Source organism: Myotis davidii, unplaced genomic scaffold (genome assembly GCF_000327345.1).
Source record: "Myotis davidii unplaced genomic scaffold, ASM32734v1 scaffold370, whole genome shotgun sequence".
NCBI classification, from domain to species: domain Eukaryota; kingdom Metazoa; phylum Chordata; class Mammalia; order Chiroptera; family Vespertilionidae; genus Myotis; species Myotis davidii.
The window spans coordinates 13,294,561-13,320,321 of NW_006288615.1; the positions used below are offsets into that span (position 1 = coordinate 13,294,561).

The following is a 25,761-nucleotide window of genomic DNA, read 5'->3' on the forward strand; positions in this document are numbered from 1 at the left end:
CCTGGCGGTAAGGAGGTTATGGGTGCAGGTTAGAAGGGGTCAATGGGGAAAAAAGGGGGACGTCATTACCAACAAGACAAGCAATAACAAGTATTGGAGAGGTGTGGAAAAAGGGAACCCTCATTCACTGCTGGTGGGAATGTAGACTGGACTAACCACTATGGAAAGCAGTCTGGCGATTCTTCAAAATAATTAAGAATAGAGCTCATATGACCCAGCAATCACACTCGTGGGTATATATCCAAAAACTCGAAATCATGTATTCACAAACATATATGCACTCCTATGTTCATTACAGCATTATTCACGGTGGCCAAGACATGGAAACAACCAGAGTGTCCTGCGATAGAGGACTGGATAAAGAACATGTGGTACATATACACAATGGAATACTACTCAGCCATAAGAAAGGATGAAATAGTGCCATTTTTAACAACATGGATGGACCTTGAGAACATTATGCTAAGTGAAGTAAGTCAGTCAGAAAAAGCTAAGAACCTAATGATTTTGCTCATATGTGGGATATAAAACTGAAACTCATGAACACGAACAGCAGTGTGGTGGTTGCCAGAGGGAAGGAGGTAGGGAGAGAAGAGAGTCCTAATATAAGATGACGAGAAGATTTGACTTTTGATAGTGGTCACATGATGCAATATACAGATTTTGTAACATAGAAACCCACCCCTAAAACCTATATGCTCATGTTGACCTTTGTCACCCCAATCAATTTAATAAATAAAATTATTTTTTTAAAATAATTTTCAAATGTTTTTAAGAAAATTAAATGCTTTGCCCAGGTGGTGTTGCTCAGTGGTTGAGCACAAACCCATGAACCAAGAGGTTCCTAGTTGGATTCCCAGTCAGGGCACATGCCCAGGTTGCGGACTCAATCCCTAGTAGGGGACGTGCAGGAGGCAGCTGATCTATCATGGTAGCTCTTACACATCCATGTTTCTATCCCTCTCCCTTCTTCTCTTGCTAAAAATAAATAAAAACATTTTTAAAATAAAGAAAATTAAATGCTTCAATTATTATTTAATATAAAATATAAGTATTTGCTTGAAGTAAATAAAATCTTTCATAATTTGAAAATATACTTTCGGGTGACTTCAAGGCAGAGAAGAATGGCAGTCATTTGATTCTGAATCCTCTCCCTCTACTTAACCCCCCCAAAAACCCATAAAAATCAATCTTATACTCAAAAATAACAAATTTCAAAGAAAAACAAATAAAACCACCCAGGAACTATACCTTCAGTATTACAAAGAGACAAAAAACAAAACAAAAACAACATTATGACCGTCAAATTACCTGTACGTAGAGATTTTTAAAAAATTCCAAAAGACCTTCTACAGCCTTCCAAGGTGCTATAAGCTTCTAAAAGCAGAAAATAAGAGGAGGCTTAAAAGACTGCAAAAGAACCCTAACCAGTTTGGCTCAGTGGATAGAGTGTCGGCCTGCGGACTGAAGAGGCCCAGGTTCGATTCTGGTCAAGGGCATGTACCTTGGTTGTGGCCACATCCCAAGTAGGGAGTGTGCAGGAGGCAGCTGAATCGATGTTTCTCTCTCATCGATGCTTCTAGCTCTCTGTCCCTCTCCCTCTCCCTTCCTCTCTGTAAAAAATTAATAAAATATATTTTTTAAAAAAAGATTGCAAAAGAAAGAATATAGAGTAGCAGAGGACTTGGAGGAAGCACAGTCAAAAATTAATAAAATATATTTTTTAAAAAAAGATTGCAAAAGAAAGAATATAGAGTAGCAGAGGACTTGGAGGAAGCACAGTCAAAATCAACTCCAGAATGCAAAAGTGCAACAGAAATGTCAAAATATTATACAAGGTTTGGTAATCCATAGCCCTGGCCATTGGAGGGGTTTGAAAATGGGAGGAACCAGAAATGGCAGCCTTAGAGAAGCAAGGGGCATATATTCAAGGGAAAATCATATTTTGAGAAGTGTGGTACTCCTTGAAGATAAAGCGGTGAAGGGAAATATTAAAAGAAAAATTACAAATCTCATAGAAATGAAAGAGACACAGGCATGTCATGCCTTCTCTTAACAAAACCACCATCATCCATAAAACAAGGAGCACAAAAGAGGTTAGAAGTGACTAACAAAAACAAAACAAAACAAAAAAAACACTCTCAAACTAGGAATCCTTTCCAAATAATAAACAGGAACAGAAAAGCAGACCAAATCCATAAAAGCCTATTGGGAAAAAATCAGAAAATGTAAACAAAAACTTTTCTGTGGGTGAAAAGCTCCCCTTCCCCAAACCAACCATAATTCTAAAAACTGTAACACATTTCAAACTGAAATATTGTCAAATAAGTACTTGGGGAGATGAAAAAATTCCTAAGTCAGAAATATAAACACTAAAAACTTAAGTGGACAAAAAACAAGAAATAAAATAAGAGATGACCAAACTCAGGAAAGAAAAGAACAGCATAGATTCTAATGAAAATTTAATAAAGGGCATTGAAGAAAGATAGAAAAATAACCAAGAGAATGAAAATGAAATAAAAAAAAATAAATCAAGAAAAAAGGTCAGAGAAACAGTGGTTGAAATAGAAAAGAAGGAAAGGAAATCAGATATATGCATAAGAAAAATAAAAACAATGGGAAAAACCCCTAATATTTAACACTACAATCCAAAAAAAATTTTCCACAAATAAAATAAGATCTGAATTTTTACACAGAAATGGTGTACTAGGTACCAGAGCAAAATGACAGGACAATAAACTCTTGAGTTGTAAAAGCAGTAAATTTTAACAATAATGAAACAAAAAATTCTCAGGGCCTCCAGGCAAAAAAGAGTAAACGAGTTACAAAGGCAAGAAAGCTGGCATCAGGGTTCTTTAAAACAACATCCAGTGGAGCAGCATTTTCAAAAAACAAGGGAAGAAAGTGTGACCTAAGGATTATTACATCCACTCAAGCCGACCTGCAAGTATTAAGGCCATAGAAAACCAGTTTAGAACATTCCAAAACTCATGTGATATACATCTGTGCCTCTCTTGAAGAATCCATTGAAGAGTAAGCTTTATTTACCCAAAAGGTGACTACTAAGACTACAAAAAAAGAACCTATAGTAAGCATTTAACCTATTTCATCCTACAGAAAAGGCTAAAAGGTGGGTCATGGGTTTGGTTTGGTTTTTAAAACAGTACTTTTAACCACTTTCCAAATAGAAACGCAAATCATTGTAGGTTACTACTAGTAAACTCCAAACACAGGAAAAGAATACAAAGCATTTCGAATGCTTTGACTATTTACTATAATTTTCATTATATTGATCATGTTAGAGCATTTAAAATGAGCTGTTTGTTAAAATAAACTACAAGAAATTCATAACACCAAACAAGACAAAAACATTAAAGTGGTTAGTCACATGTGTAACTTAGTAAGATAGGAGAAAATGGGGCTTTTTAATGATAATGCTTTCAAGATTGTCCTCAAATGATTTAACTGCAACAAAAGAAAAATATTATTAAAGCTCAAGGAAAAGTTTATGATTCACAGTTAAGGCAGGAGGTTATTATTTAGATAGTTCAAAATAGCAAATAAAAATACATTTTATAAAAGAATATGATTTCACATAAAATTACTTACTCAATCATGCTATCTCCTAGCCTATATTAGGATGAGTTTACATCCACATACATACAGACATGGGGATTAGGGACCATAAATACACTTGTAAAGGTCATTAATGCCAAAATAATAAAGTCACAACAATAATGATAAATTTAACATGTACTGATTACTTACTGCATGCTTATAAACTGCTTAGCATAATCTCATTTAATCCTCACAAAAAGCTTATTAAGATTTTTACTTTATTATCCTCATATTATAGCTGAGGTCACTGGGAATAGAAAATTACCTAATTTACACGAAGTTACAAAAATGTAAGTATTGAAATCCACATCTAATAGATTTCACAGTTCATGCTCTTAAATCATTATGGCATTCTTCATGCACATTTGTAAGAAAATTTCATTTAAATACAGTAATTTACCCTCGGATATATGTTTTTATACATATTTATTATATTAATGAGTTTGTCTTTCTTAAATTTATTCAATAATTAACTAGAAGGAGGCAGTCCAATTTTTTAGATAAAGTTCAAAGTATTTTAAAAGGTGTAAAGACCATATTATCTCTAACCCCTATAACCTTTACCACTCTGCCCTTCAACCTGCTGCCCACTCTACCCTACAATTAAATCTTATGTTCCCATTCTACTGAAAAACTAAGAGCTTCATAAAGCAGACATGGTTCTTTGTTACTTCTAAGCCTGCCCATATGCAGTTTTCTCTGCAGGACAATTCTCTCCCACCTTATCCCTCAACCTTATCTGAAATTACTTTCTCCTTATTAACCCTACAGGACCACTTTGAGCATGGATTCTCTTGGGAAGTCTTCCTAATACCCATTCATGTGACCTTTTGCCTATATTTTCCAGTGTTTACTTCTATTAAAGAATTTATTGAACTGTATTAGTACGGTCTATTATTACCTGTGTCCTGAGTGTGCCAGCATAGTACCTAGCAACCAGAATTTTTAAAATGCTAATCAATGGGATTTAAAAAATGTCTAAAGTTGTTACTTGAAAAGATAATTTATATTTATAATTTCTGACACTTATTGTTATTCAATTTGACATCTGATGGAAAAAGTTACATACTTTTAGTTAACTTTCAGATGATGCAATAGTACAAAAAGTCCCAAAATAATAGAGAACTGTATTATTTAAAGGAATTTAACATTTTATTTTTGTCATTAAAACTGTTGTTTTTTCCTTAGAAGAGTATACTGATCAGAAAAGGAATAAGAACAAACAAGAAAAACAAATAACAAAAACTCAGACACAGACAACAGTATGGTGGTTACCAGACGGAAGGGGAGGGGGGTAATAAAGGGTAAAGGGGGTCAATTATATGGTGATGGAAGAAGATGTGACTGTGGGCACACAATGCAATGTACAGATAATGTGTCATAGATTTGTACACTTGAAACCTTATAAAATGTTATTACCCAATGTCACCCCAATAAATTTAATTAAAAATATAAAAAATAAAAATTCGAAAATTAAGAGTGAACTGGGGAGATATCTTGACAAAAGTTTGTTATTGGTTGTTATGAAAAAGACCTAAACTATTCCACTGTTCATAACTCAGTAGTTGACCTCTAGCATGTCCTAAGACACATACTAGTAGTGTGTTTTTCCCTCCTTGATATTAGTGTCAAAAGTTAGAATTTACCCTAGGTTATTATAAACTGTTTTTATCCATGCATATAGCTAAATGTTTCCAAACTCTATCTTCTTTTCAGCCTGTACCACCTTCTGAAGTAAGTAATGAGTTCCTCTGCTACTTTAGAAACCCTGTTTTATCTTATTTCTCTGTATTTAAGGAGTTTCCCTTTCTACCATTCTAAGAATTAAAAATGAGCACATGTTCACCTTCAATTCACAGTGCCTACATAATAGTTACTTTGCAAAATAGAAGAAAGATTAGTTTTTTTCTGATTGGTATAGGAATTAAATATTTGGAATAAAATAGAGAACTACATTCTAATCTATACAACATCAAGTAGCCAAGCAAAGGCTACCACTTCAGTAGTGAAAAAAATAAAAGACCAACATAAGTTTTAAAAGTATATGAATCAGCCGAAACCGGTTTGGCTCAGTGGATGGAGCGTCGGCCTGCGGACTGAAAGGTCCCAGGTTCGATTCCGGTCAAGGGCATGTACCTGGGTTGCGGGCACCTCCCCAGTGGGAGATGTGCAGGAGGCAGCTGATTGATGTTTCTCTCTCATCGATGTTTCTAACTCTCTATCTCTCTCCCTTCCTCTCTGTAAAAAATCAATAAAATATATTTAAAAAAAAATAAATAAATAAAAGTATATGAATCAACAGAATTTTAAATTCCTCTTAAACAAAGCAAATAGCAATAATAACAGATATAATTATAGAAAGACAAGTCATGAAACAACACTTTATCAGCTGTTTCCCCCAATTATTCAGACATTAAAGAATGTTATAATATAAAATGTTAAAGCAAACTATTTTAATCCTAACAACTATTTTTCTTAATGTTATTAAAAACTCTAAAAGAAAAATCAAATAAAACCAAAAAGACTAAGCTGTCTCTAAAACTATAAAAAAGTAAAATGTAAAAGGAAATTTAATAAGATGTCTTCTTAATAAAAACTTTATGAAGTACTAAAGTCATGAAACTTAAAAAATATCACTATTATTTAAATATATATGTCTTTCTTTCAAATATCTGATATCACAATATCACAGATTCTCACAAATCTGAGTCAGTAACGTATTTTTTCATAATAAATTTGCAGTTATATTTACCTTCAGATCCCATGATGAAGTGATGGATATCAGGGCCTGTTGACATACGAGGTCCTTGACAGCTTTTTTCTATTATACCTCTAGGTGTTACCATTTTTATATGAACCACCTGTTTAATACAATGCATGATGTAAATTCTAGACATTTGTCAGTGACTGTTGTGTGTGTACACACATCCAGATATTTATATAAAACACTACTTTTTAAATATTGGGTTAGGTAATAAATGTTGCTGCCCTTCAGAATTCTAATATCTTTTAGTAATTATTAAACTAAAATTAAATTTTATAAACTTTAAAAGAGGGACAAATCAATCTAAGATTCTTATTGGTTTAGGTATATTCATTATCTTAGGAACACCTTAAGCACATTTCTTTGAACCAAATTTAGTCTCAGGTTATCTATGTAGCAAAGAACTAAAGGACAGAAAAAATAAGCAATGATTATATTTTAATAGGTTCAATCTTTCACTTATATTTAACAATATTTATGAAACATTATCATTCATCTCAAACACTGCTTAGAATTCTAAAACAATATATATTCTTGACTTATCCCCTCCTTCAATGTAGCTAATCTGCCTACTTAGTAAGAAAGAGTGAAAAGATTAAAGTATTAATTATGATCAGGTCAAAGTTGGGATGCAGAGGGAGATCCTGTGACTGAGTTAAAGAGGGAGAGAGACATGTGTGTGATATATCTGTGAGATACGTTTCACACAGGTGAAAAATTAAGTACACTGTGTGGGGGAGGGGTTGTCATTCAAAAATAGTTTCTGAGATCTGAATCCGAAATGGTTAGGTAAAAATCCAACACATTTTTGGAATGATTTTTGACCAAATAAATAAAGTCTATGTACTGTTGAAGAAAATGAGCAAAGAACATCAATAAGCAACTTACAAAATAAGAAATAAAAATTGCCAAAGAGATCATTTCAAAAGTTTACATTTACTAGCAATTAAAGAAATTAAAATTAAGGCAAAATATAAATAAAGAGTCCAATAAAGTAAGGATTCTCATAGTGCTAGTGGGAATGTCAATTGGCACAAAATCCCTGTAGAGCAATCTGGCTATAGGATACATAGATTTAAAAATGTTTAAGCATCTTGTCCAATAATTCAAGCTCTAGGAACTTACCCCCCCAAAAAACATTTAAGGATGTATGCTAAAAAGTATTAATAAAGCAGATTATTTTCCCCCTTTGTTTTTGATAGTTTTGAAATCAAGAACAACTTAAATGTTTATTAATAGGGAGTTACTTTAATAAACTATGAATTACCAACAAAAGAATTATATGCACTCTATTTAAATGATGTGTAAACCTATGTTCATTTACATATTAACATGTCAATAATATAATTTAAAAAGCAGAATAAACATGGTATGATCCTTTTTATATTAAAAACTAGATATATCTATATGTTTGTGAGCATGCTTAGTAAGTGGTCTGTAAAGATAAGTACAAAGATATTAAAAGTGTTAGAAATTATTTTATTTAGTTAATATAATAGCATATCTGACTTTCCATCTGTGTTTCATAACTGAATAGTATACCAAGGAATCTTGCACAGAAGCAATGGATTATTGCTGACAGCCAAGAGCTTCAACTTTATAGCAAACCATAAAAATCATAATTATTTAATCAAATGATCAGGAAATCATTTATGAAGAGATAATCATTAAATTAAAAAATATTTGAGCCAAACTGGTTTGGCTCAGTGGATAGAGCGTCGGCCTGTGGACTGAAGAGGCCCAGGTTCGATTCCGGTCAAGGGCATGTACCTTGGTTGTGGGCACATCCCAAGTAGGGAGTGTGCAGGAGGCAGCTGGTCAATGTTTCTCTCTCATCGATGATTCTAACTCTCTATCCTTCTCCCTTCCTCTCTCTAAAAAATCAATAAAATATATTAAGAAAAAAAATATTTGAGTTGGACTATAATTAGAATTCCTTAAAATGACCTTAAAAACAAGTAGCGACCAGAATGTAAGATGAAAAGTTTATCCCATAACATACAGAAAGCACCAAGACATCTCAATTTTCAGGTTATAATGTTAAAAATTTATACTAACCATCTTCAGCTCTTTTCAAACAATTAAATAGGTATTAGTATCATTATTTATTGTACTTGAAAGAATTATGCAACAATATTGATTAGAGAAATATTTTTAACACAAGAAATTTAATGTTTTTCATGAATTCTACTCTAACCACATAAAGGAATATATTAACTTCAGCAGTTTTTATAAAATCAATTAATGGAAATTAATACAGTTTCAGTGGAAATTATTATAAAAAATTTTGTGTTAAAAGTAAAATATGCTAAGTAATTACTAATGTAAATAAGTACATTATGATGTATGCTTATAATTTATGGCCCTTAAATTTCTCTAAAAAGGATGAAAATAAATTGCATGCTTTAGTAGTACTAAATATAGCAACCTGTCAAATATTTGCTTAACTCTGATAAACCTCAATAATACACTAGCAAAAGGATCAAATTCTCTCTGAAACTGAATTTATTTTCATTGCAAAATGAAAATTTGATTTCTAAAAGTCAGTAAAAATATATATAAACAGGATAATGTAAACATTTAAAAAGTATTCATAATACAGACAAAGTCTTAAATTTCTGATGTAACTATAAAGAACCAAAATTCATTAAAGATTTGATATTTCCAGTAATGAAGATAGTGATAAAAATGTTGAAATTTTAGATTTGAAGAGCAAAGCTAAGTAACTCTAAGAATAATGTTAGGAACATTATTAAGCACTTAAATAAATAAAGCACTTAATCTCTTGTTCTCCCTACCCTAACTTTAATAGTCTCATAAAGTTATTTAAAATTTTTATCAAAATATTGCTGATAAGGAAACTAACATTTTTGAAGCACCTACTGTATACCAGGAACTAAGAATTTTCATTTTATGTCCTTTACTTCTTATAACTCTATACAGCAATTAACATTTATTTGTTCCATTTTACAGAGGAGGAAACTTGTTTAGAAAGGTGAACCAATTTGTACAAGGTCATACAACTATCAGGTCAACTACTAAAAGTACAAATGGAACAAACAATACCTAATTCCTAACCAGGATGCCCACAGTTGTTACACTATCAAAATAATTGTCAGGCCTGGCTGGTTTGGCTCAGCGGGTAGAGCACTGGTCTGCAGACTGAAGGGTCCCGGGTTTGATTCAGGTCAAGGGCACATAACCGGCCGGGATGCAGGCTTGATCCCCAGTAGGGAAGATGCAGGAGGCAGCCATTCAATGATCCTCTCTCATGGATGTTTCTATCTCTCTCCCCCTCTCCCTTCCTGTCTGAAATCAATAAAAATATATTTAAAAATAATAATAACTGTTAGAACACTGACACCAGATCAGTAAAACAAAATGGTGTGTGCACACAAAACATTAGAGGTTATATGGCCACTCACTAGAACATTTTCATTCAGGCTCTTTAACTCTATATAGAAAAATTATTTTTTGAGAAAAATATAAAAATCTCCTAAGGCAAGAGTAACAATGATGAGATTATCTAAATAAATTGACTAAAATCTTGGTAGAGTTGAACACTGAAGCTCCATGAGGATTATCAAATAATATTTATATATTTTATATCAGATACTATGAAACATTTACCAAGCTTAAATATCAATCACTTGAAAAGGAGCACCCTTAAGTAATGACCACTGCACAATCAGTGTTACCATAATCAAAATAAGTATATTTCTGAGGGGACTCCACCATCCAACTAAATTTTATAGGCTTACATCACTTTATAATCTCTATATATTAATCAATGATTATAAAATAACTAGAAAAAATTTACCAGGTCTTCAATATTGCCATAGATATTCTTCTTCATGCCTGATGCCCGAGTAGATACCCATCCTCCCACAGTGCTGAATTCCATGGAATCTGGTTCATGACCTGTACAATAACCACTTTCTTTAAGCTGAAAAACAAATATGTAATGTTTTACTAGTGAAAATGGTCCCGTTTCACAAAGCACTCAACATATTAACTCTTCCCACTTTTAAATCCCCATATGTCACTGGAATTTGGACTCATTAAAACCTATATAGAAAAAGAAATACTTGTCCCCCACGAAAATGTTTACACTTTTGCATCAAGGAAAACTTTACAAAACTAAGATGTGGTCCAAAAAGACGGTTGTATTTTTCACAAGTTCACAAGACAATCTTATTCCTTATATCCTTTTATTTTAAAGCCAACTACCCACCCTACTATTTTTTTCCACAAAGAGACCATGTAAATACTTATGGAGATCAGAGTATGCTTAAATAACTGCCAACTTCACCTAAACACTTTCAATAAATAAAGCACTTAATCTCTTGTTCTCCCTACCCTAATATAATATGCAGCAGGCCTGCAGAAAACCCAAGCAAATTGCCTGTACTTAATTCTCTCTAGGAGTCATGTGTTTTAATGTACAGCCATCTGGCCAGGTTTCCTGCATGTAATACTGTCATTTATTTGTAATGCAGATCGTGCATTCCTGTACATTAAATAGTCACTTGTTTCTCATTTTTCTATATTAGCTTGGCTTTGCCAGCTGCACAGCACCTGAGGTTGAATGGATGCCCTTTACTGCAACACCAAAGCCATTCCACTGAAATCATTTTTAAAGACTCTGCCATCTCATGTCAAACAGTACAGACACCACCATCTGCATACCCACTGTCACTGCACTCAAGCCCATCAATCTGTGTTGACCATTTGATAGTCATCCAGTTAAGCAACTGCTTTCATTTTTCAAGTAAGCCATGCATAGATGTAGAATATGTCAGCTATGTTTGTATCCACATATTTAAGTATGGTATGAAAGCTGTAATCCAAAATTTGAGAGCCAATTAGGTTAAATATAATTTGTTAGCTTTCCCACACAAGCAATGCAAATTATTTACCTTTTCTAGGTTTGTTGCTAGAAAAACAAGGTTTAAAAATATATCAATTGTTACATAATAGGATTTTTTCACTATTTAATATATTTAATTTTAAGAGGTTAATAACCACCCACAAGAAGGTAGCTTAAATACATGACTGAATAGGTTAAAATGAAGATTATCAAACTGTTATATTTCTTTCCTAACTTCCAAACAATCTATATTCATATTATTTCTTTTCAAAAGACTACTGCTTTTCAAATTTTCTGAAATTAGGAGAAGGAAAAGAAAAGATATTCATGAAAACTTAGATGTGCTAGGTACTGAACAGGGAGTTTTCATATATTCTCAAGACAAAATCTCCACATTACCTATACAGAAGCAAGTAATTACACATTTAAATTATTTCTATAAGTGCATACAGAGTTTGGGACTATGTGCTTCCAGGACTTGTATATCTATTTCCTTCACCAGGTTAGGGAAGTCTTCTGTCATTATTTTTTAAATAGGTTTTCAATTTCTTGTTTTCTGTGTTCTCCTTCCAGCACCTTCATGATGTGAAAGTTGATATACTTGACGTTTTCCCAGAGGCTCCTTACACTATCTTCATTGTTTTTTTTATTCTTCTTTTTTGTTTTTTCTGTTCTGATTGGGGGTTTTTTTGCTTCCTTATATTCCAAATTGCTGATTTGATTCTTGGTTTCATCTACTCTACAATTGCTTCCCTGTAAAGTATTCTTTATTTCAGTTAGTGTAACCTTCATCTCTGACTGGTTCTTTTTTATGGTTGCTATGTCCTTTTTTTATGTTGTTGAAGTTCTAAGTTTCTTGTGCATCTTATAACCATTGTTTTGAACTTTGTATCTGGTAGTTTGCTAGCTTTCATTTCACTTAGTTCTTTTTCTGGATATTTCTCCTTTGCTTTCTTTTGGGACCTGTTTATCTTCACATATTGGCTGCTTCACTATGTTTGTTTTTATGTATTAGGTAGAGCTGCTATGTCTCCCAGACTTGGTAAAGTAGATGTCCTGAAGGGCCCAGTAGCACAGCCTCCCCATTCATCCAAGCTGAGCGCTCCGAGGTGCACCTGTGTGGACTGTGTGCATTCTCCTGTTGTTGTTGAGCCTTGATTGCTGTTAACATCACTGGAAGAGATTGACCCCCAGGCTGATGAGCTGCAAGGACCGGCTACTACTATAGCGGAGGAACTGCTGTGCAGGAACCAACCTTATGGAGCAGGACTTGCTTCAGAGGGCTTTGGTGCTCACTGAGTCCACCCATTGAGTGTGTCACTCGTGGAGGCAGTAGGATTGTAATCTGGGGTGATCTGAAACTGTCTATTGAGTGTGTGCAAGGTCAGCCTTGGTCTGTGCCCTGCCTGGGGCTACTGGCATGAGCTACAGAGTGATCTGCAGATGGCAGCTACTTGTTCTGGGCTTAGAGGTACCCAGGAGAGACCAAGCTGTGAACCAAGGCTAGCTGCCGCTAGTGCGAGGTCTGAGGCCACTTAGCAAGAGTTACAGAGTACACAGAGACCAGATGATGCTTGTTTCAGAGATTTTAGGAAAGTCTGAAGCATGAACCAAGATAGGCCACTGGAAACAGCATGGGTTGGCCCACAAGTTGGGTGGGCAGAATTTTAGCAAATCACCAGGGTAGGATGAACAGTGTGAGCCAGGCTGATGGGGACTCAGATATAGTGCCTGCCTGCTGACTCTGAGGGGGTTATCTCAGAAAAGGAAAAATGGCCTCTGCCAATACTTTTGCCTGGCATAATTGTGCCCCACCCCAGCTCTTGCCCTGATGCCAAGATAATTCAGTTCCTCCCCATATGTCCCTGGTTCCTTTCAAGCTGCTGCTTCAGTGCTGGAGCTCAGATCTGAATATGAGAAAGTTCGTGCGTAAAATTTCCTAGGACACCAGGAGCCCTGTTTCACTCAACCACAATCCCCACTGGTTTTTACAGCCAGAAGTTATGGGAACTTCTCTTCCTAGCTCTGGAACCCTGGGCTGGGAGGCCTGGTGTGGGCTGGGGCCCCTTGCTCCTCAGGGGGTCCCTCCACAACCAAGATATCCTTCCCAATTTTAAACCACCATATGTGGTTGTGGGACCAGCCTTTCCATGTCTCCACCCCTCCTATCAGTCTCCATGTAGTTTCTTCTTTAAATCCTTAATTGTAGGACCTCCATTCAGCTAGATTTTAGATGGTTTTGAATGATGGTTGTTCTCCAGTTTAGTTGTCATTTTGATGTAGTTGTGGGAGAGTTTGAGTACCACATTTACCTACGCCACCATCTTAACCGTAAATCTCTCAAGTTGTAGATATTAACCCTTTGCGGCCGTATTAAATTTGGACATGGGTGTCATACTGGTCGGAATTAATTTCCATTGAAAGAGCAGTGATACTTAACATGCAAGATTATGAAGGATAAACAAGATTTATTCATTCTTTTTTGGAACTACGTCACTACTAGTAGAATCACTACAAACGTTATCACTTTCTACGTCAGAGTCAGTATTCAAGGTGCCAAAATAAAACTCTTCAAGTTACTTTCAGATTCGCCAGTGTTTTAGTTTGTGACAAGGTCGCTTAGACACTTAAGAGCTTTCAGAGAAATTATGAACTGATACATGAATGAATAGAGTTAAGATTCGTACGGTTCCTTGCTGTGGTGGCTGAGAGCAGACATACGACCGGAACCGTAAAAAAGCTTTGGTGGCTGAGAGTAGACAAACGACCGCAAGGGGTTAAATGAGTGCAGTTTACTGCATGGCAATTATATCTCAATAAAACCATTATAAAACAATTAAATAAAAATAAATGATTCCAAGGATTTAAGCCCAAGCTTCCCAAAGTACTGAATTCCATCAACTGAGAATGAGAAGGCTACAGAAAAAGCCAACTGTGGAGAAAAACAGAAATTCAATTTTTAAATGTTGAGTTAGTTTAAGACAGTGGTCGGCAAACTGTGGCTTGCAAGCCACATGCGGCTCTTTGGCCTCTTGATTGTGGCTCTTCCACAAAATACCACATGCGGGCGCGCACGTACAGTGTGATTGAAACTTCATGGCCCATGAGCAGAAGTTGGTATTTTGTGGAAGAGCCACACTCAAGGGGCCAAAGAGCCCCATGTGGCTCGCAAGCCGCAGTTGGCTGACCACTGGTTTAAGACATTTTGTCTAAAATGTGCATTAAATATGCAAATCGAGACATCAACTAAGCAACTGGATATACAAGTCTGGAGTTCATGAAAGAAGTGTGAGGTGATGATAAAAATTTGGGAGTCTTTGGTATGTAGAAGGAATACTTAAAGTCAGCTGTATTTGAATAAAACAGACAGTGCTCAATAAAAATTAGTGCAATGATACAAGTTCTAAGTACTTTACATTATTAATGTATTTCATCCTAATGAAAACCTTATGTAGAGGAATTATTATCTTCATTTTATAGATGAAGAAAGAAATTGAAGCATAAGGAAATGAGTCTGTAGGCAGGAAAAATATAAGTCACACATCCCCAGGCTATTAACTAATGAAATGAAGTAGCCAAAGATTTAATAAGCCTAAAAGCAAATTCCCAAAATTCATAATTGACATGTTAGTGACCGCCTTAAATTTTAAATATTTTAACATCAATGTAATTTAAAAATTAAAAAGATTAAAATCTGTGCTACACAACTACAATATGTCTATAATTTTAAAACTTCTAAAAGGAAAAAGCAGGATGTTTTTAGCTGGTTACCTCAACCGAAATAGAAACTGAAGGACACAGAGTTTAACAAGGAAGAACTTGAATTGGGGTCAATACAGATGTAGAAACTATATTATAGTCTAATAGAAGCAAAAAAGAAAGTTTTATTTAGAGAAATGAAGTAGTAAGTAAAATATCAGAAGTTCTTACTCTAAGAAAATTTCATTTAAATCTCAAAGAAATATGTTTCTTGAATTTTAAATCTAACCCTTTAAGAAAAAGAAAACTTGGAAAGGTTCAAATACTACATCAAATACCACAATAAAAATATAAAATTGGAGACATGAAAGGCCATCCTTTATTTTTAAAAAATTGCTTTGTTGATAATGCCTCATTCAGGCATAATGGGAGACTAATATGGAACTTTTTATAGGTTGTTTTTTTTTTCATTAACTACTATTATTCTGCCCACTGAAACTATAATAATTAGCAAATCTAATTATGCTAACTTATATAAAACCTTGACTTATTGAAGATCTTCAACATTCTCAACAAATATGTTCCAGTTCTCTGTTCTTACTGCATTAAATTAAAAATAAAGACAGTAAAGAGTTTAATCATTTTTTTCAAAGCCTTTCTTATAGAATTGTTCGCTGGCATACCAATTTCATTCAACTCTTTACAAGAAAGAAGGAAAAAGACCAAAAAAAAAATAAGATCAATAAGTATGTCACTTATCCCTCAAAGTCCTTTTAAAAAGAGGAGGGAGTCTCTGTAACCCAAGTGGAACAAAGTGGTAAGAACATCAACAAACTGGACATTCTAATTTTTGTTTATAAAAGCTGAGTCACATCTTACCCATGTTTGAGGAGGTTGAAGGAACCAATACATTTTAATAATTGCCTGCTTAGAAACCATAAGGGAACCTAAAGTTTTAAAAAAATTAATTAGGATCCCCCCAAAAGTACATAAGGACCCCAAGAGTTTCACTAACTACATGAGATGAGCAGTTTTCAATAACATTATACATTGAGAAGTTCAGTAAGTAGCAAATATCAACATCTACCCAGCTGATACAATTTACCACCAACTTCCAAAAATGCCAGGTCCAATTTGTTCCTTTTTGCTGCACTCTTACTACTTTATTTCAGGTCACTATCAGCAACTGCCTGAATTATTGCAGCATCCTCTGAACCTTCCCTTACATGCTCCATCCATCCTCCACACAGAAGCCAGAAGTATCTAATTACAAAGATTATGTTCAAACTTCTAAAAGGGGCTTTATACGGCCCTTTATAATCTCACCTCTTCATGTTTTCCTACCTTCATCCTTTACCATTACTACATGTTCACCCACTCGATATACATTCACCAAGCATGAGTGCTATCCCATATAAACACACTAGATCTCAGCCATACTCAGCTACCTGCAGGCCCCCCAAAGCAACAGCTGCCTATAAAGCTTTTGTACATGCTGCTTCCTAACTGGATTGTTCTCCCCAACCCCATTTACTTTCTGGTTAATTCTCACTCATCCTGAAGTCTCATTTTAAATGCTGTATTTTCTATGATACATTTTTTTTGTCCAACTCCTTTCCTCCTAACCCATTTGATGAGTCACAATACCCCACATTTAGCTTTCACCTAGATATTCTCACTCTGAATCATAATTGTCTAATGACCTTTCTGTCATAATATAACATAAGCTATCCAAGTGTAGGGGATGGTGTCATTTATTACTGTGTCTAGCTCAATGCCTGACCCCAAACAGAAACTGAACAAACTTGTTCAGTGAATGTATTATGAAAGGTACTTCATTCATAGAGGGGACACATGCCAGTTTTGAAAATTTTAACTAAAGAAATAACATACCTGTCTTTCCAACTCTTGTCCTGTTATGCCAGCCTCTACATGAGCTGTCAGATTGTTCTCATCAACCCAGAGGATTCGATTCTGTTGCAAAGGAATAAAAAGGTCTCATCTCCATGAACTATTGACAGGAAACAGAACTTCCTAACTGAAAGCAGCAAGTGGTAAGAGAGTAATTAGGCAGGTAGGGTTACTCACACCAGAAAGCTCCATTTATCCCTGAATATATATGACAGATATAACACAGGCAGTATATTAACAAGAGGTGGTTTAAAACACAGACTCTGTCTTCATTCGGATATTAATTTAAATTAAACTATACCTCTTATAATGGGCAAATTATTTAATTGTCTAAGCTAAGTGTTTCCTTATTTGTAAAGTGTGGATAGCAATACCTAATCACAGGGTTGCTGTAAAAATTAAATGAGATACTACACATGAAAAGGTTAGTATACACGGTTCCTGTCATTTTGCAATACTGTCAATATTATTGTTAACAGTTAGCAATCATATCTAAGAATATCAGAAGATGTCCACCTGAGATTAGAAAAAGATACCTGCAAAGACATTTGCATTCTGTAAATGACACCCCTACAGATGTCATAGACCAAAGCAGCATCACAGACCCCAGCTAAAAAACAAAGCACATCCCTGCCTTCTGCTGAAAAGAAGAAACTATCATCTGGCTCAACTTTAGTAAATGTATGCCTGTCAAATAAGTGTTTCTAACATTCTTATTTGACCTAATTCTTATATATATGAATCTTGATGAATTACTTTCTACTATTTAGAGCAGATTCTGTTCCCCTTCTGTTTGGTTGAGCAATCAGGTAACATACAGAATCTTCTTCTGGATCCCAGAGAAGCTTTCTTTGCACTCTGATATGTTCCATTTCATGGCAATAACTAATGCACATAAGTCTAGTAAGTAATAAATAGGAAAGAACACAATCGATAATACGAGAATAACAGTCTCAGGCTACCTATATTCCAAATTTGAAGACATACAAATAGCTGCACTGCTTAATTCACAGGGTTATGATAAATATTAACTAAGATGATATATGTGAATGTACTTTTTATGTTATATAAAACTATCATAATTATACTCTCAAAATAAGAAAACAGTGATTTCAATATAACTATAGCAAAATCAAGCTTTTGGCCCCATGGCAGCTAAACAAAAGTTATTCAACTGTAAAGTTAAAAGACAAAATATAGTAATCTGATGGAACCTTATCTATATATATAAAAGGTTAATATGCAAAGTGTCCCCTCAGGAATTCGATCAGGAGTTTAATCGCTCGCTATGATGTGCACTGACCACCAGGGGGTGGCATGGAACAAAGGAAGGCCCCAGCCAGTAGCCGGGGAAGGGAGGTCCCAGCTGACAGCTGGAAGGAAGGCCCCGGCCAGCAGCTGAAGGCCCCTATCGGCCCTGATCACTGGCCAGGCATAGGGACCCTACCCATGCACGAATTTCATGTGCTGGGCCTCTGGTATTATAATAATTTATATACATCTCCTCCCCCAGTAGACTGATTCTTGAAGCAATTATATACTTGTATTAATTATATACTTTATATTTACCAGGAGACCAAAGACATTTTTAGTAGAATAAAAAACAAACTAATGAAGATAAATTTAGAAACCACCTATGGACACTAATAGCGAAACCTAAAGATAATATATTGGCTACCTCATTACATCCACTATATACTGTGCCATACAAGTCAACAATAAAACTAAAACTTTCAAGGCCAATAGGTCTTAGTATTATAATATATATTTAAATAGAAAATTGGTACAACTAATTTTCATATTTTGTACATACTGCATCAGAAGTACACTGTACAAATCATGCACAGATACAGTTTATATACTTCAATGCAAAACACAATTATAAGGACTATGCATCCATTATAATATTGGAGAGATTCCAATGTTAAAGGCAGTGAGTATATAAGGTTTTTCTACAAAATAAATGGTTAGAAACCTAACATTTAAAATTCTGCCACAGAATTTTAAGCATCTACTCAATATAAAGACTTTTACATATATTACCTCATTTAATCTTCACAATAACCTTCCACAGTATTACTGTCTCAATTTGAAACACTTAGTAACAGATTTAGAGCTAAATCTATACATAGTAAAATAAAGAGCCAGAAATTCAAACACATTCCAAAGTCTATTTCGGAATAAGTTACTCCGCAGGAAACTCCCTTTTCTTAAACTCTGGGATGAGAACAAAGGTTGATGGGTAATTTTGTAGGATAATCAGGCTGTCACTAACTTGCTAATCAATTTTAGCAACACTAAAAGTGGACAACTATTATGTACCTCCCTATGTGACATGACACAGAAAAGCACATCATCATCTCTGACATATTCTTGCTTCAAAAACATTAAAAGCTAGGCCTAAAGCTAACTAGATTTTATATTTAACTTCAGGTTTAGAGGACATACAGAACCTAGAGGAAGAGTTAAATGACAAAGAAGAAGCAACAGGCAAATTCAAAATATGACATGGTCTATATTACAAATAACCTAGTTTCTCTAAGTCAGCAGCATTCAAAAAGGAAGAACAAGGCTTCAACTACAATGAGACTTAAGGAAACAACCAAAAGTTAATGTGGGCCTTGTATGAATCCCCATTTGAACAAATGAACATAAATTTTGAGACAATTAGAAACCTAAATGTTGATTGGGTAATTAAAGAGATGCACATAAATATTTAGGTATAAAATAGCAAAATACCAGAATCTGCTTTAAAATAGTAGAGAAAAAAAGAAAGATAAAACCAATAATGGTATTTAAGAGAATTTCACATTAAACAGTTAAAAAAAAAATTCTTTTTACAATGGCCCGTGTGGCTCATGTGGTTAGAGCATTATCCTGTGCACCAAAGGGTCATGGGTTCAACTGCCAGTCAAAGCACATAACCAGGTTGCGGATTCAATCTCCAGTTGGGGTGGATACAGGAGGCAACCGATAGATGTTTCTCACATTGATGTTTCTCTCTTCTTCTTCTTCTCTCTCCAGAATCAATGGGGGAAAATCCTCAGGTGAAGATTTAAAATACATATATTTTTATTATAATGAGGAATATGTAACCAGGAATATCGTTGACAATACAAAGATAAAGTTCATACCCAAATTAAAAGTTTAGCCCAAATGGTATATAACTCAGTGGTTGAGCATCGACCTATGAACCAGGAGGTAACGGTTCAATTCCTGGTCAGGGAGCGTGCAGGAAGCAGCCAATCAAAGATTTTCTCTCATCATTGATATTTCCATCTATCCTTCTCCCTTCCTCTCTGAAATGAATAAAAATATATTTTTTTAAAAAGTTGAACATGCCACAATATCCAACTCTTGGACTACAATGGCCAAAACTGCAAAAAATTATCCTATCATTAAAAGTACTTAGCTCCTCTATTTTTCCAAAAGAAAAAATGCAACAGCATTAGTAAAAATTTGGAGGACAAGTTTTGGTGATTCAAATTAACCTTAACTAATATTGTTTTAGTTATCTAATATTTGTTTGTTTGTTTTACAAATTAGTACATGTATTGCATCAATATTCCAATCCATACTTTCCAAACATCAATTTCACCCGCCAATTTGGTAGAAACCATCAAGATATGTGCCTTAGAGCAAGAGTGGGCTTAGCTTTTGAAAACCTAAACACAAGGGCAAAATATAACCATAAAATTAATTTAAAACAAAATGGACAATATACCCTTTAATGACGACAACTAAGACTGAGCCATAAATACATTTTTTTAAACCAAACACTATTTTCAAATACATCTTTATAATCATATACCATCTGTGAAGTGTCCAAAGAAATAATTGTTCTTTTCTCATCTGCAGGACACTTCAGGCCATATGAGACACTTGTTCCTCCTGCCAAAATAGAAAACAACAACTTATATACATATGGCTAATCCCTGATACAAATAGGCCTGCTATGGAAATACCTACATCTATTTTGCAAAATGTAGTTTGTAAATGCTAACACACTAAAAGCAAACTCACCTTTATTTTATGCTGTGTGCCAAAATGAAGAACTATTATGGGGCTGAAAGCAATGTGGCTTTATCCCCTGGGCACACTCAAGTGAAGCCTATAGCAATTTGTGAAACTCCAAAAACATGATTAGAAAATGTCTAAGCTAATGATTACTGTGGAAAGATAGCTTAAAATAAAATATAAAACTATCTATTCTATAAAACTAGAGACACCATTACCTCCTGTCTGCCATAATTATGAGATTCATTTATCACTTAATATAGTATCTTATATCCTCATATAAAAATGGCTTTAATAAATTAGAATAAAAACAAGTTATAATTGTCCATATGATATTCAAAAACAAATTTGTATGATATTTGGTGAAAAGTGATTTTAATAGAAAATAAATAATACATAGAAGTATCTGAACAGCCAAAACCGGTTTGGCTCAGTGGATAGAGCGTCGGCCTGCGGACTGAAGGGTCCCGGGTTCGATTCCGGTCAGGGGCATGTATGTTGGTTGCGGGCACATCCCCAGTAGGAGATGTGCAAGAGGCAGCTGATCGATGTTTCTCTCTCATCGATGTTTCTGGCTCTCTGTCTCTCTCCCTTCCTCTCTGTAAAAAAATCAATAAAATATATTTAAAAAAAAAAAAAAGAAGTATCTGAACAATGTACTTCTATTTTCCACTAACATTTGCTGTCAAAGAAAAAATAATTTCTTGAAACCAATATAGAATATACTGTTGTTAATTCTTATCCACATCTATATCAACATATATCAGAATAAATTCTTAATTGGTACTTCCAAGCGTTTTTTACAGAAAACATATGGAAGTCACTTTGATACAAGGTAAGAACTACAGAGGGTGTTGATTCATGAGATTCAGCTTAATTTTACAAGGTGAGACCATGAATTGTCTGTTAAAAACATGCCTGTGCTCAATAACCACTATTTTGTCAGTCATTTAAAATTAGAAAAATATTGCATTAAAAGTAGCACCGTAGCCCTGACCGGTGTGTCTTGGGGTCATGGATTAGATTCCCGGTCAAGGGCATGCACCTGGCTTACAGATTTGATCTCTGGCCTGGTCAGAATGTGTGCGGGAGGTAATCAATCTGTCTCTCTTATCCATATTTATCTTTCTCTCTTTGCCTCCCTCCTTCCTTCCCTTCCACTCTTACCTAAAAGCAATGAAAAAATATCCTCAGGTGAGGTTGAACAAAAAAAGAAAATAAATAAAAGTAGCACTGTAGTGCCTTTGATTAGAAAAAGTTGAATTGTTTTATTAATTCAACCAGAAGTATCAGCCGAAGAATATGAAGCTTCTAATTTTGGGGATCTCATTACCATTCCATCATAGCCAATTCAGTCAGTAAAGGCAATTTCCTTTGGCTTGTGAAAGTTATTAAAATAATGTGGTTAACAAAAGATCAAGAAAGATCAAATTTGTCTTAAGGTGTAAAACAGTATTAATTCTCATTATTAAAAGTTACTGATTTGGTCATCAGTGTCCCTGTTGATCTTTTATGCTGCATTATATTCCTTTTCAAAGTTTTACGTTGGGTATATTTAACCTTTGAAAAATATTCTCTCCATAAGGATAAAGGTTAGAAAGCAATTACTAAAGCAGAAACATATTCTTACTTACTAGGTGTAACGGTTAATAATGCAGATTTTTTTTAATAGATGGAGTTACACATATGTTGATATATATGTGATTTGATATGCATGCTATTTTGTTGTATTGACAGAAAGCTTCAAATGTCAAATTTTCTGAAGGTGTTAACATCATAGATATTTTTACGCTTAAAAATGTTGAATTTCATTCCAAAAAAAAGAGCATTTGCGGGAAGTTTTAATTCATTACTTTATTTTGAAGAAAAGTGCTGCTGAATACTTCGGGAAGCTTATGATGAACATGCTCCATCTCAAGATACTTGTGAACACTGGTCTAAACGCTTTAAAAGTGATGATTTCAATGTGAAAGGCAAAGAACGTACAAGTCAACTGAAAAAGTTTGAAGACCAATAATTACAAGCATTATTGGATGAAGATGTGTGCCAAACTTAAAAACTTGCAGAAATATTAAACGTTGCTCAGCAAACAATTTCTGATCATTTACAAACAATGGGAAAGATTTTAAAGGAAGGAAAATGGGTGCCACATCAACTGAACAGAGACAAATGGAAAACCAAAAAGTCATCAGTACAATGCTGTTTCAACGGCACGAAAGAAAGTCCTTTTTGCATCAAACTGTGACTGGTGATGAAAAGTGGATTTATTTTGAGAATCCCAAACGCACAAAATCATGGGTTGATCCAGGTCAACCATCAACATTAACTGCAAGGCCAAATAGCATCTTGTCTGGGAAGTATTAACCCACCCGCTGTATTCACCAGACCTTGCTCCTTCTGATTACCACTTGTTCTGATCGATGGCACATGCACTTTCTGAGCAGCACTTTAAAACATATGAAGAAGTGGAAAATTGGGTCTCTGAATGGTTTGCCTCAAAACAAGAAAAGTTCTATTGGGTTGGTATCCACAAATTAACTGAAAGATGGGGGAAATGTGTAGCTAACGATGGACATTACTTTGAATAACGCACTTTTGATGTTTCTCTTGAAATTATGTTTTCTTTGATTACAAAATCCGTATTATTAACTGGTACACCTAGTAGGCATTAAAATCACAGCTTCAACAGGATACATTTGGAAAAGAAGCCATGGACTAATGGTGTATCACTTCTTAGGTAGTTCTACTTAAAAGAGAAATGAGGGGCATAACAAGTTTTGAGAATAACCTTATTATAATTACAAAGATATTTGTTTTCCGTGGATGGCACAAATATTTAAAATACAAATATTTTAAATTTGAAAGAACAAATTGGTATCATATTAAAATTCAAAAGACACAATACCTACCACCAAATGGTATGATACAAAGGTTATATTTGCACGCTAGATTCACAATCTTAACTACGTCATCATGACATGCTGTTGAAAAAAGAAAAATAAATTAATCACAGAAACATAAATAAATTCTGGGTAATCCTGCAAAATATGGGGCTATCAAGTAACCTTTTCTCATTAACATATGAAATAGCTATACTAAAACAAACTGTTCATTATTTATCTTTTTAACTTTCCACTTTGAAATAATTTCATACTTACAAAATAGTTGCAAAAATGGTACAAAAAATTTCCTTCACCCAGCAGCTGCAAATACTTACATCTTACATAACTATAGTTCAATTATCACATCCAAGCCATTGATACTGATACAATACTATTAACTAATCTACAGAGTTTATTCAAATTTGGCCAACTATTCCTCTAATATTCTCTTTTCTAGACCAGGATCACACAGTGCATTTAGTTGTCATGTCCCGTAATCTTCTTTAATCTGAGACAGTACTTCAGTCTATCTTTGACTAGAATGATCTTGACTCTTTTGAAGGGGACCGGTCAGTTATTTCATAGAGTATCCCTCAATTTGGGTTTGTATGATGTTCTCTCATGATTAGATTCAGATTATACATTTTGGCAGGAATTCCGCAGTAGTGATGTGCCTTTCTCAGCATGTTGTGTCTGAAGGTACATAATGTAGAGAAGTAGCATTTCTGGTAATGCTAACTTTCACCATTTGGTTATATAGTACCTGCTAGGTTTCTCCACTCTAAAATTTTTATAATTAATATGTATCATGTGGTGGGACACTTAAAACTATGTAAGTGTCATGTTTCTCATCATACTTTCACCCACTAAATTTTACATATTCTTTTCAGGAGCTGCTAAATTTCTAAACTAACAGAGACCAAAGACTTATTCCATACTATTCCCAAATACACAGAAAAATATACATCACAAGTATAGGAAAGTAATTTCATCTCAGCTACATATAATCTTGGACATTCCTGGTATGTATGACACCTCCCTTCTATCCCCAAATTAAAGTATGACTTTTCTCTTAGATACTCCCTGTAAAATAGAAGGATCACATCTAAGAACTGAGAGTCCATGAATAAGCCATTAAAAAATACTTTATATACTTCTTTTATAGAGTGTAAAGAGTAAAATGGACCAGAAGATCAGTGGAACTTTCTAAAAAAAGGCAATTATGGACAGTAAGGGACAATAAACCTGTTCTGCTTTAAATTTTCTGACAGAAGAGATAGGTATAAAGACCATATATATAAATATGGTGCATCAGCAGAGCAAAATAACAACAGAAAGCTCATCTACCATCTATATCAAGCCAAAAAACTGAATGAAATTAATTTCTCAAAATTTAACTATTCATATCAAATATATTTATTAAACAACTTGCTTCACTATCTGATCACCATGCTTTTTTTAGCTCACAAGCTGATATCAACAAATTATTATTAGATTGTAGTAATCAATTATTTTAATAAGAGTTTAATTATTTTAATTAATGGTTTGAATATATCATTATTGTCACAAACTTCATTAAGCTTTTAAATTAAAAAAATATATATGTTTCTATTGACCTCCCAATATATTTATTTCTACTGACCTCCTAATGGTAATTAATTAATTAATTTAAAAATGAAGACTTAATAATCAATAACAAAATCAATCAGGATGATCAGATCAAGAAAGAACTTTATGACCTCTAGCAAACTTTAAAAATCCAGCTTATTTTTCACAACTTATATGTTAAAAATTACATAGTTTACTTAAAATTTAACAATACTAAATTAAGAAGACAAGGAAAAGAAGAACTTACTTGGCCATAAAACTATATCAGGAATTCGATGAAAAATTCCTTCCCTGAGCAAAAATATCTCATGAAGACAATGACCTGTTTTGTGGTTTAAAAAATAAAATGCAAAAACATCTTAAATTACAGGAAATTTTTTTTAATTTAAAAG

General features: G+C 34.1%; 1 protein-coding gene across 1 annotated transcript in view; it reads right to left on the reverse strand.

Moving 5' to 3' along the window:
• The window catches only part of AGPS (alkylglycerone phosphate synthase), a 137,023-nt gene that overhangs the window by 61,777 nt on the left and 49,485 nt on the right, over positions 1 to 25,761 (reverse strand). Inside the window, exons 5-10 of the mRNA XM_015561967.1 lie at positions 25,617 to 25,691; positions 23,789 to 23,860; positions 20,674 to 20,753; positions 16,845 to 16,925; positions 10,203 to 10,328; positions 6,371 to 6,479 (exon numbers count right to left, since the gene is read on the reverse strand). Coding sequence (XP_015417453.1) covers positions 6,371 to 6,479; positions 10,203 to 10,328; positions 16,845 to 16,925; positions 20,674 to 20,753; positions 23,789 to 23,860; positions 25,617 to 25,691 — 543 coding nt within the window. The remainder of the gene's footprint in view (positions 1 to 6,370; positions 6,480 to 10,202; positions 10,329 to 16,844; positions 16,926 to 20,673; positions 20,754 to 23,788; positions 23,861 to 25,616; positions 25,692 to 25,761) is intronic.